At 38.3% G+C, this 13,216-nt stretch overlaps 1 protein-coding gene across 6 annotated transcripts in view; it reads right to left on the bottom strand.

Moving 5' to 3' along the window:
* The window catches only part of sun1b (Sad1 and UNC84 domain containing 1b), a 28,049-nt gene that overhangs the window by 3,085 nt on the left and 11,748 nt on the right, over positions 1–13,216 (bottom strand). For 5 of the 6 annotated variants that reach the window (XM_028042119.1, XM_028042115.1, XM_028042116.1 and 2 more), the window contains 18 exons: positions 10,766–10,954; positions 9,552–9,793; positions 9,139–9,408; positions 8,890–9,024; positions 7,940–8,080; positions 7,101–7,184; positions 5,826–5,924; positions 5,564–5,683; positions 5,373–5,466; positions 4,953–5,011; positions 4,306–4,490; positions 2,685–2,963; positions 2,135–2,227; positions 1,910–2,001; positions 1,656–1,800; positions 1,230–1,547; positions 1,047–1,131; positions 24–139 (listed from right to left, as the gene is read on the bottom strand). In XM_028042119.1, coding sequence (XP_027897920.1) covers positions 24–139; positions 1,047–1,131; positions 1,230–1,547; positions 1,656–1,800; positions 1,910–2,001; positions 2,135–2,227; positions 2,685–2,963; positions 4,306–4,490; positions 4,953–5,011; positions 5,373–5,466; positions 5,564–5,683; positions 5,826–5,924; positions 7,101–7,184; positions 7,940–8,080; positions 8,890–9,024; positions 9,139–9,408; positions 9,552–9,793; positions 10,766–10,881 — 2,673 coding nt within the window. In that variant the 5' untranslated portion in view covers positions 10,882–10,954. The remainder of the gene's footprint in view (positions 1–23; positions 140–1,046; positions 1,132–1,229; positions 1,548–1,655; positions 1,801–1,909; positions 2,002–2,134; positions 2,228–2,684; positions 2,964–4,305; positions 4,491–4,952; positions 5,012–5,372; positions 5,467–5,563; positions 5,684–5,825; positions 5,925–7,100; positions 7,185–7,939; positions 8,081–8,889; positions 9,025–9,138; positions 9,409–9,551; positions 9,794–10,765; positions 10,955–13,216) is intronic. The other variant, XM_028042117.1, reaches the window with a different exon arrangement.

The following is a 13,216-nucleotide window of genomic DNA, read 5'->3' as shown; positions in this document are numbered from 1 at the left end:
GGATATCTGAAGGTGGGACTTACCTGGATTACAACACGTGGAGACTGGGAGAAGTACCAGAGTGGAAGGCCGAACAGACTCATGAGGGCTGTCTTTGTCTCATAAGTCTCGGAGCAGCGTGTGCTAAGGATGCTACCACCTGATGAAACAGAAACTATGTTTTTACCCAAATTTATACAAGTACCGTCCAGGGATCAGTCAGACAAGATATTGTTTTATAACCTAACCCTACTTTAAACTTCTCCAACACTTTATCCCTTAACTGTTTACTGAGCTCCTTGTTCTTCATGAACATCTGAGGCATTCAGCTAAATTTATGCTGATCTCATAAATCAGCATATTCTATTCTAATCAGTATAATCTATTCTAGACTCATAATTTTATTTGTAAAAAATAATGATATCCTTTTTCTCCCACTTTCACTACTTAGTTTTTATTTTGTCAAACAAAAATGCAAAAAATTAAATAAAATAAAATATTCTGGTTTGTTGTTAAAACATATGAAAAGGTTAAACAAATACAAAAACTTTCGCAGAGCATTGTGTTGCCTAAGAATAAGTGTAAACACCAGACGAAGGCAGACTTAGTTGCTACAACTAAAGTAATGCAACAAGAGTTTATTTATTAAGTCCAAACGACAAAATTCTTTTGTTCGTTTCTAAAGACAGAAAATATGAGGAACAAAAAAGAAGACCAACTCAGTACCAGAGCAAGTTAAATCAATAGTTTTCTCTACATTGCCCTATGAGTGCAACAATAATTGACTGTATAAAATGGATAAATGGATAACCAAAAAACAACAATGTTCCAGCACCCAGCCCAACTATGACAGTTAATATCATAAACAGCCAACAGATAACAGAGGCATGAAGCTTCACAACAGTTAAATACCCTGCAGACCTCGATGCTGCTAATGCCTTAGTCCTCATTGCATAAGACATGCGTTACAGAGTGATAGAAGCGCTAGACTGCTAATCCCCTTAAACCACAACAGAGTTATCTACTGACCTGGATACAAGCTCAGGGTGGACAGGTTTCCTACTTACCTCCAGACTCCAGGGCGTAGTCCACCTGACCCGTCCGGTCCTGAGAGTAGAGCTTCAGGGCGTTCTGAACAATCAGATTCACATCCTGGTTTGCAAACGACAAGGGAAAAAAAAATAATGTGAGACAAACTACTAAATTACGTGAGATGAGAATCTTAAATAGCAGAAGGTTTTGTGCATTACCTCTTCAGACAGTCCCTCAGTTGTAGAAGTGTGTCGGACCGTCCCTCTTACTGTCTCAAAGACGCTTCTGGCTCTGGATTCTGCCTCACCCAGAACCTGGGCTCGACTGTGCTCCAGCTGAAGCGAAATGTTTTTCAGGATGCTCATTTCGATGGAGGCCAGCGCCGCCTGCAGGTTGGGCATGCTCACGTAACGCTGCGACAGCCATTGGATCAGCGACTCAGGGATCTCACCCTGCTGCTGGTCCGCTGATTCATCGCTGCCGAAGAACAGATTTTTCAACTCCTTCCGCAACTGCGAGGACACTTGACCAGATATCTAAAGGGGGGGAATATAAAGTAAAAACAGAAGGAAATGTTTGACCTCAATAAAGTTTAGCTCATTTAAGGAGCATTGCTGAGTGGCTGGGACATTTATGCTGCTTACAGTCTGCTGCAGAGTGTTCAGCTGCTCACATTTGCCCTTACATCCTGCAAAACCCTGCAGGTCTCCCCTGATTTTACTCAGCTCTGCTTCAAGTCTCTGCATCTCCAGCAATAGAGCATCATGGTCCTCCTGCTTCACACCCACACTAATAAAAAGGACAGAAACTTCATGTTTTACAACATAATGGTCTATGTAATATAAGAAATAAGGTGTTCTCGTGTCAGTTAGTATATTTAATCATTTCTCTCTGGTACCTGACAGGAGCTGTGTCTGCAGCCGATTTAGAAGCCGCTTTCTCCCGTTGCTTTGCCTCATCCTCAGACTGCTGTTGCTTTTGCTGCATCTCCTACAATACAACCATGAAAACTTTCATTTGGATCACTCATTTGCATCGTAAAGTTTGTTGTTTTTGTTCAATCTTAAGCAATCTCGATCCATTGTGTTCATTTGTGGAATTGCAGGAAATCTGCTGTGCATACCTCAGTCTTGGTTTCCAAAGCTCTGAGCAGAAGCTCTAAATTAGCCAGACGTGCTGCCTGACTTTCCTGTTGCTGTTTTTGCTGCTCTGAGCTCTGCAAAAGAAAGAAATTGAATCTTTATTTTCATACCCTCTAATAACTTTACTCATTACAATGTCAAGACTGTTAATGATCATCAACCATAAGTAGGCCTGTAACAGTAATACATTTGCTAGAGGACATATTTTCCTAAAGATAATTGCAGAAAATGATAATATTGTTGTTTTGAGACCATTTTCAAGTGATATTTTGATAACTCCATAATAATGCAAGTTCACTCTATCAAAGATAAATAGACTTTACTTTTGTAAAGAACACCTGACACTAGAACTGGAAAATATTTCAAATATCTAAAATAAAGCATCCACAGACCGATAAATAAAATGGAAATAAAAACCACTTACATCCATTAAAAAATGGGTTATTATTGTTCAAATATTAATCATCAGGATGGAAACTGAGTTCATTCTAATTTACCAAGCAATTAAATGCTTAATTGTGACAGGCTTACCTGTGCTATGTTTAAGTTCTCGCGCTGCAGTTCTCCTCGCAGCACACCCAGTCGCTGCTCCATCATAGAGGACACCCACACTTCGAAGCTCTCCCTTTCGTTCTGACTGTGGACCTGCTCTCTCAGCGAGCTGTAGAGACCGAGAACATTGCTGTGACGCTGATCCTGCTTCTGGTTTCCCGCCTGGACTTTCTCCCACAACACGGCCAGCTGTCGCTCAACAATTTCGAGACGGTCCAGATCCACGCCACTGTGGATGGCGGCTGGGGGAAGGATTGGCTGAGAAGGACGATAGTGGAAATTATTACATTTAAATTTAACTAGGCCTGTCACGATAACAAATTTTGCTGAACGATTAACTGTCTCAAAAATTATTGCAATAAACAATAATATTGTTTGAAGACCTTTTTACACTGATTTAATTGGAATGACGTAATAATGCATGCGATTTCCTGCCAAAGATAAATACACTTTATTATAAGAACACTTAACACTGGAACTGATAAACAAAATATACAAAACAACCAAAAACACCGTATGCAATAGTTCACACTACACGATTTTTTTCCCCAATTTTCCCCCTTACAACAATCTTAGAACGTTGGCCGTTCTCAGATTGTCACTTGCAATTTTGTAACCGATCATCCTGTAGCGTGTAGATCATCATGGCCGCTCCGATCTAAATCAGGGGTTTTCCCTGACTGGGAGCGTTAACGCAGACTGTTGAATGTAACAGGTAGCCAATCACAAAGCGCAGATTCCCTTCCGTGCTTTCTGAGGGGAAATTACGGAAGAGAATCCCAAACAGCTGACACGGCACAGCCCAAAGTCCAGCGGCCATTGGAGATGATATGTGGAAACAACATTAATGTTTATTCAACATTTGGTGCAAAGAATATAGAAATGACGAGAGGCATAAAAGCAAAATTGCTACTGCAGTTGATAAACCCGTTAACTTTTCAGCTGTTCTTCGTTAACGTGACATAAATAGGTTGTAATGATTTTCATTCAGTCAGGACTTTACGCTGACACTAACCACATGCATTGCAGGTAGATTGTAGTAAAGTATTGATTAATGCCTGGTTTTAAAATTAGTTAACTGGACTTGTAGCCATTATTTGGTGCCCATTGTTGGACACCACACGATCAAACCCGATCGAACCGTTATACCTAGGATTTCTGTCGGTTAATGTCTGGTCTGTCAGGTTTTGAAAATGGGCCGACAATCTGCCGACAACTCTAAGATCGTGTAGTGTGCACTGGGCATTACACTAAGGAAATGAAGAAGAGAGGTTAGTGGAGAGCACCGGAGTTGAGCCTTTTTTCATTCAGTGTCATCAACAGAAAAAGACAAAGGCCGGAAGAAACGATAAAGCCGATAATTAAAATGAAGTCGATAGTTTTAATTTATTGTGTGATTAATTGATTTATTGTTTACAGCGACAGGCCTATATTTAACTCTAAAGTCTGACTCAAAGTCAACCGTGTATGATTTCGTCTCTACTTTACAATTATCCGCTAATGTCTGATGGTCCAATCATTAACCAAACCTTGGTTGTGAGGACGTTTACAGGGTATACACACTTTGTGAAAAACTGGTCTATAAGATAGTGCTACTCACTGTTGCTTGGGAGACCGGAGTGTTATGAGCCTGCTCCATGGGAGTTTCTGTTGCAGGGACAGCAGCGGGAACAGCAGCCAAGTTAGAGAAGAAGTCAAACCTAGATGTAGATCTCCACTCTGTGAGGTTTATGGCTGGAAGGTAGGTAAGCAGGGCACCGGTGAACGGGAGCCACCACCAGAAAACTGCAGGAGAACAAAAGAATGCGATGTTAAAGGTAAAGAGTGATGTTAAAGAGAAAATGCTCTTTTATAATAATCCAAGTTATTTGGTTAAATATTAAAAACTTAAAAAAATTTAGAGTTAAACTGACATTGCAGACACTTAATACATTAAATTTAAATGTTTTTTTACTAAAACACACAAAGAAAATACTTTTTCAAACTCTTTAGGAGGATCAAATTAATGTTAAAACTAAATTAAGGTGATATTTTATTTTAATTGCAGCATGATTCAGCAGAAAAATAAGAAACTGTTTGAGAACAGCTGAGCTGCAGTGAAGACTCAGGAAGGTTGACCTGAATCTGCAGCTAGATTTACAGCAGACTCTAGAGATCTGTGCTGGTTCTAATAGCCATATATCCTTCTCTCTGTGCTGACTACAGTAAATGGCTTCAATCTGTTTAAAAGGGCGTCTGTTTACTCACGTAGAAGTAGTAAGAGGAGCAAAAGAGGCAACAGGAGCTTCCAGAGTTTGGGAAGGCATCTGAAACACAGAAGAAAACTTCAAATTTTACAAATGATTGGTATTTCACATTTTTAATGAGAAAAATATATATCTTTATTCATATTTAGGCAAGTAATTAAAAATTAATAATGTGACTGTTTAAAAAATACCTTTATTAAATGATAAATAAATCATTTAATTTTTCTTTACACCTGAATTTTTGTAATTGATATAAATTAAAACACATTTTTTCACACATCAGGCAATTGCAACATTGAGCAAAGCTTAATTATACTTACTGTCAAATGCACAGCAGTCATGTTAATTTTTATTCATTATTTCTATTAAACTTTCAAATATCTGTGATTAATTCATTGTCATAAAAGGTAAGAACTCTTACCGAGTTAGAAAGAAGACGTTGACGAGAGACATGAGAGACACCAGTTGGTACCATCCTCTTGCAAGAAACCACATCAGTCCCTTTCCTGCTTTTACTAGAGAAGCAGAAAAAAGAGAGAATATATTCAAACTATCAACCTAAAGTGGACAAGTATCCTAATTTGTTGAAAATGATAAACATCTGAAACTTACCTGGGGCTGCTAGGATCGCCCAGAAGCATGAGAGAAGGCTTTTTGTTGCTGTGATGATTCCTGAACCCAAAGCTTTACCTGCTGCAAGCACACAGCGACCAGGCAGCAGCAGATAGAAACCTGTTAAGACGAAGCGAATGATGTTCGGTTCACGAGTACAGCTACAGTTTTTAAGGAGTTTAGCTTACAAAATAACAAGAATATAAAAAAATATCTTTGTAATGGAATGATCAGAGTTAAAAATGATGAAGCTTCATTTAACCTGTGTAAGCTAGGATGCTCCACAAGCGCTGTGACTTGGAGAGTGGTGTAACGGCGACAGTGCAAGACTCAGAGTACTGCTTTCCTTTACAGTCGTCACCTGTGTGCGTCCAAAATGATGGAGAGCAGACAAGCAGAATGCAAAAATGAGCAAACAAAAAAGACAATAAGCAGCATGAATAAACTCATTTATTCCACAATGATTAAATATGACTGATAATCAAGCAAATATGAGAAAATTATTGCAAATTATAGCTCATTTTACAAAGGCATGTGCCACAAAGCTTGATGGAAAACGAAAACAAACAAAAAAATCTAAATGACATCTTTCTCCAAGTAACATTTTTATTGGTTTTGTCACATTAGCTTGGTGTCAAATTATTTTAAATAACACAGCAGGTCTGGTGCCAAGAGCTAACAGATTATCTTGGTGGCTTTAAAACTTTGAGCTTCCTGAGTTCAACCCCCCCCCTTCTCTTTTTAGATATTTTATCTTCAGTTAAAATCTGGCAAGAAAGTTCAAATAAAACTATTAAAATAACCTTCAACTTGACATCAGAGGGTCAAACTAATTTACAATAAAGCTTTTAATTTGTCTTTGTTTTTGGAAAAAAAATCTTCCTATTGTGTTTACCTTATTTTCTGCCGTTTTGCAGTTCAACAGTAGTGAGGAGACATTAATTGAATAAGAAAATACTTTTTCTTCCTCCCACAAACTTCAGTAAACATTTAGATTGGCAGTGTTGGCCCTTTCAAATATTGTTAATGTTCAAAAAATAAGGAGTCTCCTTTATATTTTAAGAGCAACTGTAAACTAAATAGAAAAGTACATAGAATACATTTTATTGACAAGTTAAGCACCTCTAAATTACTTTTCTATTTGAGCTTTGTATATTTGTTTGCATTGAATTTGAAATTCTTATTTAAAATATAGAACTAACCAAGATGAAGATCAACTGAAAAGCCATTTCACATCTTTCCTGCTTCTTTTTCATTTTGTCTCCATTTGTAAGTATAAAGTATATAATTAACCAGTAAACATAACCAACTTTAAAATAATTATTTTTAAATACTCTAAATCCTGGATTAGGACGATTTGGCTTCACTTTCTGCAGGTCATGAAGTTGAACAGGCTGCTGAGTAGTTAAAGCAGTTCACACAACCTCTGCCCACTGATGCTGACACAGGGCACGCATATCATTGACTTTGTCAATCAAAGCTGCACACCAGGAACCCTAACAAAAGGGTAAAGAGAACATGTGCTGTGTGTGCTTACACAGGGAACCATTGAGGTTTAGATGTGATGTTTCTTCAGTGACCAGGTCCTTCACATTCATGCTTCCACAGAAACTTGAGTGGCCTGCAACACACAGATAACATATTTAATTGTACATAAAAAAAGTTCGAATAAAAAAAATCATAGCAGAAGTGAAGGTGAAGATGGCAGATCCACCAGTATAAATGTGGAGGAAGCATAGCTCCTAAAGACGAGATTACAAGTAGAAGTTACACATGCACAAAAAAAAAAGAGAATACACACAAGTACCTGGTTGAAACAGCAATGACAGAGGTGAAACTAAACCATTAGAGCAAATGCATATTATCCACTGTGGAAAAAATACAATTAGGGAATATACTGGATAGAAAAATGTACTTTATATATTGAAACCTCAGCCAAATGGTTGGAGCAACTAACATTTTTAAGTTATAAAGTGCAAATTTGAAAAGTTTAGTTAAAGAGTTTTGGTAGTTCATCTTAAATGCTCACTCTCAAACTCATTTAACAAAATGAAGAAGTGCAACACGTGACGGTGTTGTCTGTAGTTTTTAAACAATGGCGTGGCTACTTATTTCATTCCAATATAATTCCCCTTTCAAAATGAGAAAAGTGTGAAAGTGAAAGCTGGGTTAATTCAGGAGAGAGATAGGAAAGTTATGACATTCTTCAAAGGCATACTCAGTTTATGAGAAAGCAAGCATCTCTATCTCCTAAGGAAGGAGGACTCTATCTTGATTAACAAAACAGTAGACGCTTAGAAAGGAGAAAGTTAATTAAAGGAAAAGAGGCAGCTGAAATCTGGAGCTGTGACTCTCCAGTGGACTGACAGCAGATACCTTGTTCTTCAAAGCCATGACCTTTGGAGCCCATCATCCTGTGAAGAGTGGTCTGCTTAAACAGCCAAAGTTTGGACCACGCTTGTGTCAAGGAGTCTGAGTACGAGGTTTGGACTCCTGTTGACACATCCGTTGACACCCCTGTCCACACAGCCATTGTAAGTCAAGATGGAAACTTGATTCATGATCAGAGGCATGCAAATGTGTTCATCCCTCTTCAGGTGTTATCAGATTTTGTTTATGTTTTTTTCCATTTGTTTTCCACTTCAGCCTGAACATCTTTCCCTGTCTCTCCTGAAGAAAAGCAACCTCACAGCAGAATGCCCCACTAATATGTGTTCAGAGGATGTTGCAGTATTAGTTTCCAGAAACGCATTGTTTGGCATATTGGGCAAAGAATTAAAAATCAGCTCCAACTTATGCTACTCCTTGCTCGGCCGGTCAATTTAGACTCGACAGGCTGGTTTTTGCTTGGTACTTTTTTTATTATCAGATGACTTATTGAACAATTTTCTGCAAAATGTTCCCAGCTTGGAGATTTATTTTATAACCTCAGCCTGATTTAAACTTCTCCAAAACTTAATCTCTGACCAGTCTGTCTGCATTCTTTGATCTTCATAATGTTGTTTGTTTACTAATGTTCTCTAAAAACCCCTTAGACCAGTTTCTGACTTTGAGATTAAGTGACTCAGAGATGGATTCTTTCTACCAATTATGTGAATTGTGAAGTAAGGGTACGAATGCTTTTACAAGAAACTGTAGAAGAAATAAACCTCATTATAAAAAAGATATAGTAATTGAGATATCTGAAACTCATCAAAACAAATCCAAACAGCAAACATAGAGGAATGTAAGAATGACTGAACAACAGTCATTCTTACACCCCTGTCCACACAACCATTCATTGTTGTGAATGAATAGTTGAAATTATCGATGAAAATTCAAAATACCTTTTTCTGCTGAGTTCCTGGTTCTTGTACCCAGCCAGACCAAACTGCTGTAGACAATGGAAACTAAGGACACAATGGGGGACAGGGCTTTTTTGCTGTAGCGCACACATGAGTTAGATATTGACATCAGGACACCTGGAGGGAGACATCACTAATGGTTAAACATTCTCTTCGTCAAATCCTTGTTATGCCAATAAGACTTTAAACTATAAAAATGCAAGGTCCCAAATGTGGAAAGCATTTTCTCACCCGACTTGTTCCTTCGACTCCTGTCTCTGGTATAAATATTTGTGTAAGGTGAAGATACGGAGGTGAGGCCATCGGTGGAAAGTTCTGCTTCTTGGCAGGATGATGATGATGATGATAGCGATGTCAATGATGACCGCGTCACACGGGAGTCACTTTGCTGAGAGTGAAACGAGCAATCTTTGCAAATGTACCCATTAGGGACCGAAGTCTTGGACTTCGAAAAGCTGGCCTCCCCATTGGTGTTTGATGAGCTCTGGCTGGAGTGTTGCTCTGGAACATGACAGCCAGGCAGCAAATTTAACCAAATTTGATTTTCAAAATAAGACTTCCATTGCAAACTGTAGCTTTCCTGGGGTAATGAGACAGAGCATTCAACATTTCTTTGTGATTAAATCTATAATTTTTTGTCTCACCCCACTGTCCATCCACAGTAGTTGCAGCTCTGATGGTGGTTCCTCTGCGCTGCCTCAGGTGATACTGCTCTTGAGCTGATACGAGCCGCGAGACGTCGACCGTTGTGACGTTTTCATGACTTGTTCTGTCAATCGGGGTACTGGCAGCTGAGAAGGACAGGGTTTGTCTCGGTGTTGCAATTTGGCTCAGGGATAAAGACACAGAGCTGGATGTGGACTTCTGCTTTCTGTTTCGCGGTGTCCTAGAAAAGAAAAAAAGACTGTGATTACTACCTGAATAATATAAGATATAAATAAAATAGTTTTCAATTCTGCTTGACTGTTAAACTAAAAAAAAGAAATTGCAGAACCATGTTGTCTTGACTGTTGAGATGTTTTTTTATGATGTGTTGATTTTGTGTGAGTAAGGGAGAGGTAGGAATTTGTTCGATGATGTTAATGTCTGTTAAAATGAAAAATTGTCAAATAAAGACATGTCATTTTACTGGTGCACAATGTCTGCAACATAATAATAGAAATAATAATAATAAAGCTAATTTACTGATATTTTTTTACTCTCCCCAAGAAATAATTTATTGTTTTTTCAGCTAACGGTTTATAAATATGCAGTCTTTTTTCAGCTTAGTAACTAAAAGTCAGTGTCTTCTTTCCCTTTTCATAATAGCATAGTCCATATCACAGGAAACATAAATGCGAGGATGCAATGTTTGCCCCAACATTATGTAGTACCAACATTAAGAAAATTATCAGAAGCTTAAAAAAAGAAACAATTTAACTGAATGATCCAGTTTTGCTGCCTAAATTGCTTACTTTTATGTACAACCAGCCAAAAACAATCTAAGGCGATTTTGTGTGACAAACCAACATAGAGTATTTTATTACTGTGAAGTGAATGTACAATGACGCAGTTACATTTATTTTGACAAATAAACTGAAGTTTAGTGCACATTTGTATTAAAAATGTGAACAAGTTCAAGGTCTATGGATGCAGGTTACTGTAAAATGGCTGTGAAAAAGAGGAAGGAAAACAATCTAAGTTAACGTGTGAGTTTCCAAAACTTTCAATTTCACAGGAACAGAAAAAAAAATATTCAAATACTTTCACTTGGGTTGTAAGATTGGGAAGATCTTGTTTAGTCATGATCTACAAGACACAAGTCTTTAGCAATGCAGCTGGTCAGAGTCAGATTGAAAGTGTTTACATGTTAACTCACCGCGTCTCTTTCCTGGTGTCGATGTAACTGCTGCCATGGTCCAGGGAGTAATCAGTTACATTCTCAGTGTTGTAATGACTGCTGCTGTTCTGCAGACGGAGGCTCCGCCGTAACATCTTGGGCGACTCGTACACAGGAGAAATCTGGTGCTCTTTCTCAAACTCTAATGCTGCAGTTGAGTAACTTGAACTAAGACAAAAGTGAGAAAGAAAAAGAGCGTTAGAAAGTTGGCAAAAATATTCTACGTCATGAGGCCCTACATGAGACTTAAGATGGTTTGTCTCTCATATTTACTGAACTGAAATTTTATTCAGAAACACAGTTGAAAGAGGAAAGGTTTCAACCAGCAAAGCATTTTAATTCCTAGTTCCTCATCCTAAACCTCTCAGTGTCAGATTTCTTAAATGAAAACAAACACAGGCTTTTTATAGAGCTGTGATGCTGGTGGGTGTTGGGTTGTTCCTCACAGGAAATGACTCACTCACATGGGAAAGAGAAAAGAAAAAAGATCAGGATGTGTCTCTAAAATAAGAAATCGAGGCAAATATACCAAGTAAACATCCCCAACTATGCAAGGAGAAAGAGTTCAACTCAGTTGGCTGCGGTTTCATACGTTAAGAGGAAACATGCTGTGAATGTTCGGTGCCATGCCTTACTGTGACTCAGAGGGCCACACCCACCCCAATGAGCAGGCTTTAAGTGCCAAAATGCAGGCATGACTAACAGGCAACATCTGCAACTATTCTCTCAGAGTTATTAGTTCCTCTTAGCTGGTGAATACAGAGCATTGTTAATGGAAAGATGAAATGTCAACGCTTTTTGTTGCAGTAGTAAAAGAAAAAGACTTAATATTGAGAGAGGTAAGCTACTAGGAGCCTTTGAAAAGATGAAAGATAGTATTCTTCCAGTTATGCACCTGACAATCAGGTAGGCTCACTGTTTACACTACAGCTGCCGGTTTTACAGTACGGGCACAAAGTCGCTGAGTGTGCACAGGAATGACAATATCCTGCCCTTGACTTCCCTGTGCAAGCTAATTAAGCTTTAAAGTCCTGCAGAAGAGCACATATGTGTTCGTCCCACACAGATCTCGTCTTTCTGCTAGTCTGTCTGGGAATAAAACTTGGGGATTACTCACCCTGACAAGGCCAATTATGAGCTTTTGTCTTGAGTCTGCCACCTGCCTGTTGAGCCAACTGCCACCTCTCTCGAAACCTGACCAGGACAATTTTCCTGCTCTGGGAGTCGTGGAGAATTTATCTGCTGCTTAACACTGGCCCAAGGATTAATAATAAAAGCAAGTAAGTTCGGTTGTTTAAAAGACAACAAACCCAGACAAAAGCGCTCCAAATTCTTCACATATTTGTATATTTGCGCAGAAAGTTCATTCACTACAGTCAAGTACCACCTCATCCATACTTTTTGTCAAACCACTAAATCATTATTCTTACAAATTATCTAGTAGATTCTTCCAGGACAACAGTGTTCAACTAACAAAAGTTGTTGTTTTTGTTTATTGTTTATGTTTGTAAGTTTTATTGTCATATCTGGTCTGGAGAACTTCTTATGGATAGGTTTGTGTTTGTACATCTTTGATATTTTGTTGCTTCCTGACACCACAAGAGAAAAATTGAGCTCTAAAGTACTTCATCCATTCTCTCTTCTCTGCAGCTAAAGACATAGAACACCCGATGCATGATTTCAGGATATGTCCTCCAGACCCGAAACAGCTGCTGTACAAAGAACAAAACTTTGCCAAGTCATGTGTGTCCCTGGAACTGTTAGGAGCAGGGCTGTGTGATAAGGAAACAAATACGTCTGTCTGTGTAGCCTGCAGGCACATGCAAACATTACAATACACTGTACTGCAAAAGTATCCACAGCCACTGAACATCTCCACTATTTGTCACACTGCAACAAATTTAAGTTGAAATGTTATGTAATAAACCTACAGAAAGTATTAAATGATTGTGAAGTGGAAGTAAAATGATTCATGATTTTCAATATTTCTTTACTTCTGAAGCAAATATGATACACCAGAATTTACTTAGAGGCATAAAGTAAGTAAATACATGTGCAGCCACATTTTAACATTTTTTAATTGTAAAGTAAAATTCTGTTCAGCTTTGTGTTGGCTTATCACATAAAATTATATAAAACAGTGCTTCGTTTTTCATGGAACCACTCCACATTATCATAGCGCCTTATAGAATTCTCAAAACAAAGACTGTCAGATTAAACAATGTTATAAAGCTAGCTCATGTTTCCTCAAAACCTCTTAGGAGTTAACTCCTCATTTGCTTTCATTCTCCAAACTGATCAGTGCATCGCTTTTCTCCCAGGCGACATTCGCAGCCCACATCAGAGATATAAATAGCGATAGACAAAGTCAATTTACAGACAAGAAGAGACGTATAACGAGCCAGACCTGAGCAGAGGAAAAACACTTTC

The sequence above is a fragment of the Xiphophorus couchianus genome, chromosome 16 (assembly GCF_001444195.1).
Source record: "Xiphophorus couchianus chromosome 16, X_couchianus-1.0, whole genome shotgun sequence".
Taxonomy (NCBI): Eukaryota; Metazoa; Chordata; class Actinopteri; order Cyprinodontiformes; family Poeciliidae; genus Xiphophorus; species Xiphophorus couchianus.
This window is presented reverse-complemented; position numbering and strand designations above follow the sequence as displayed.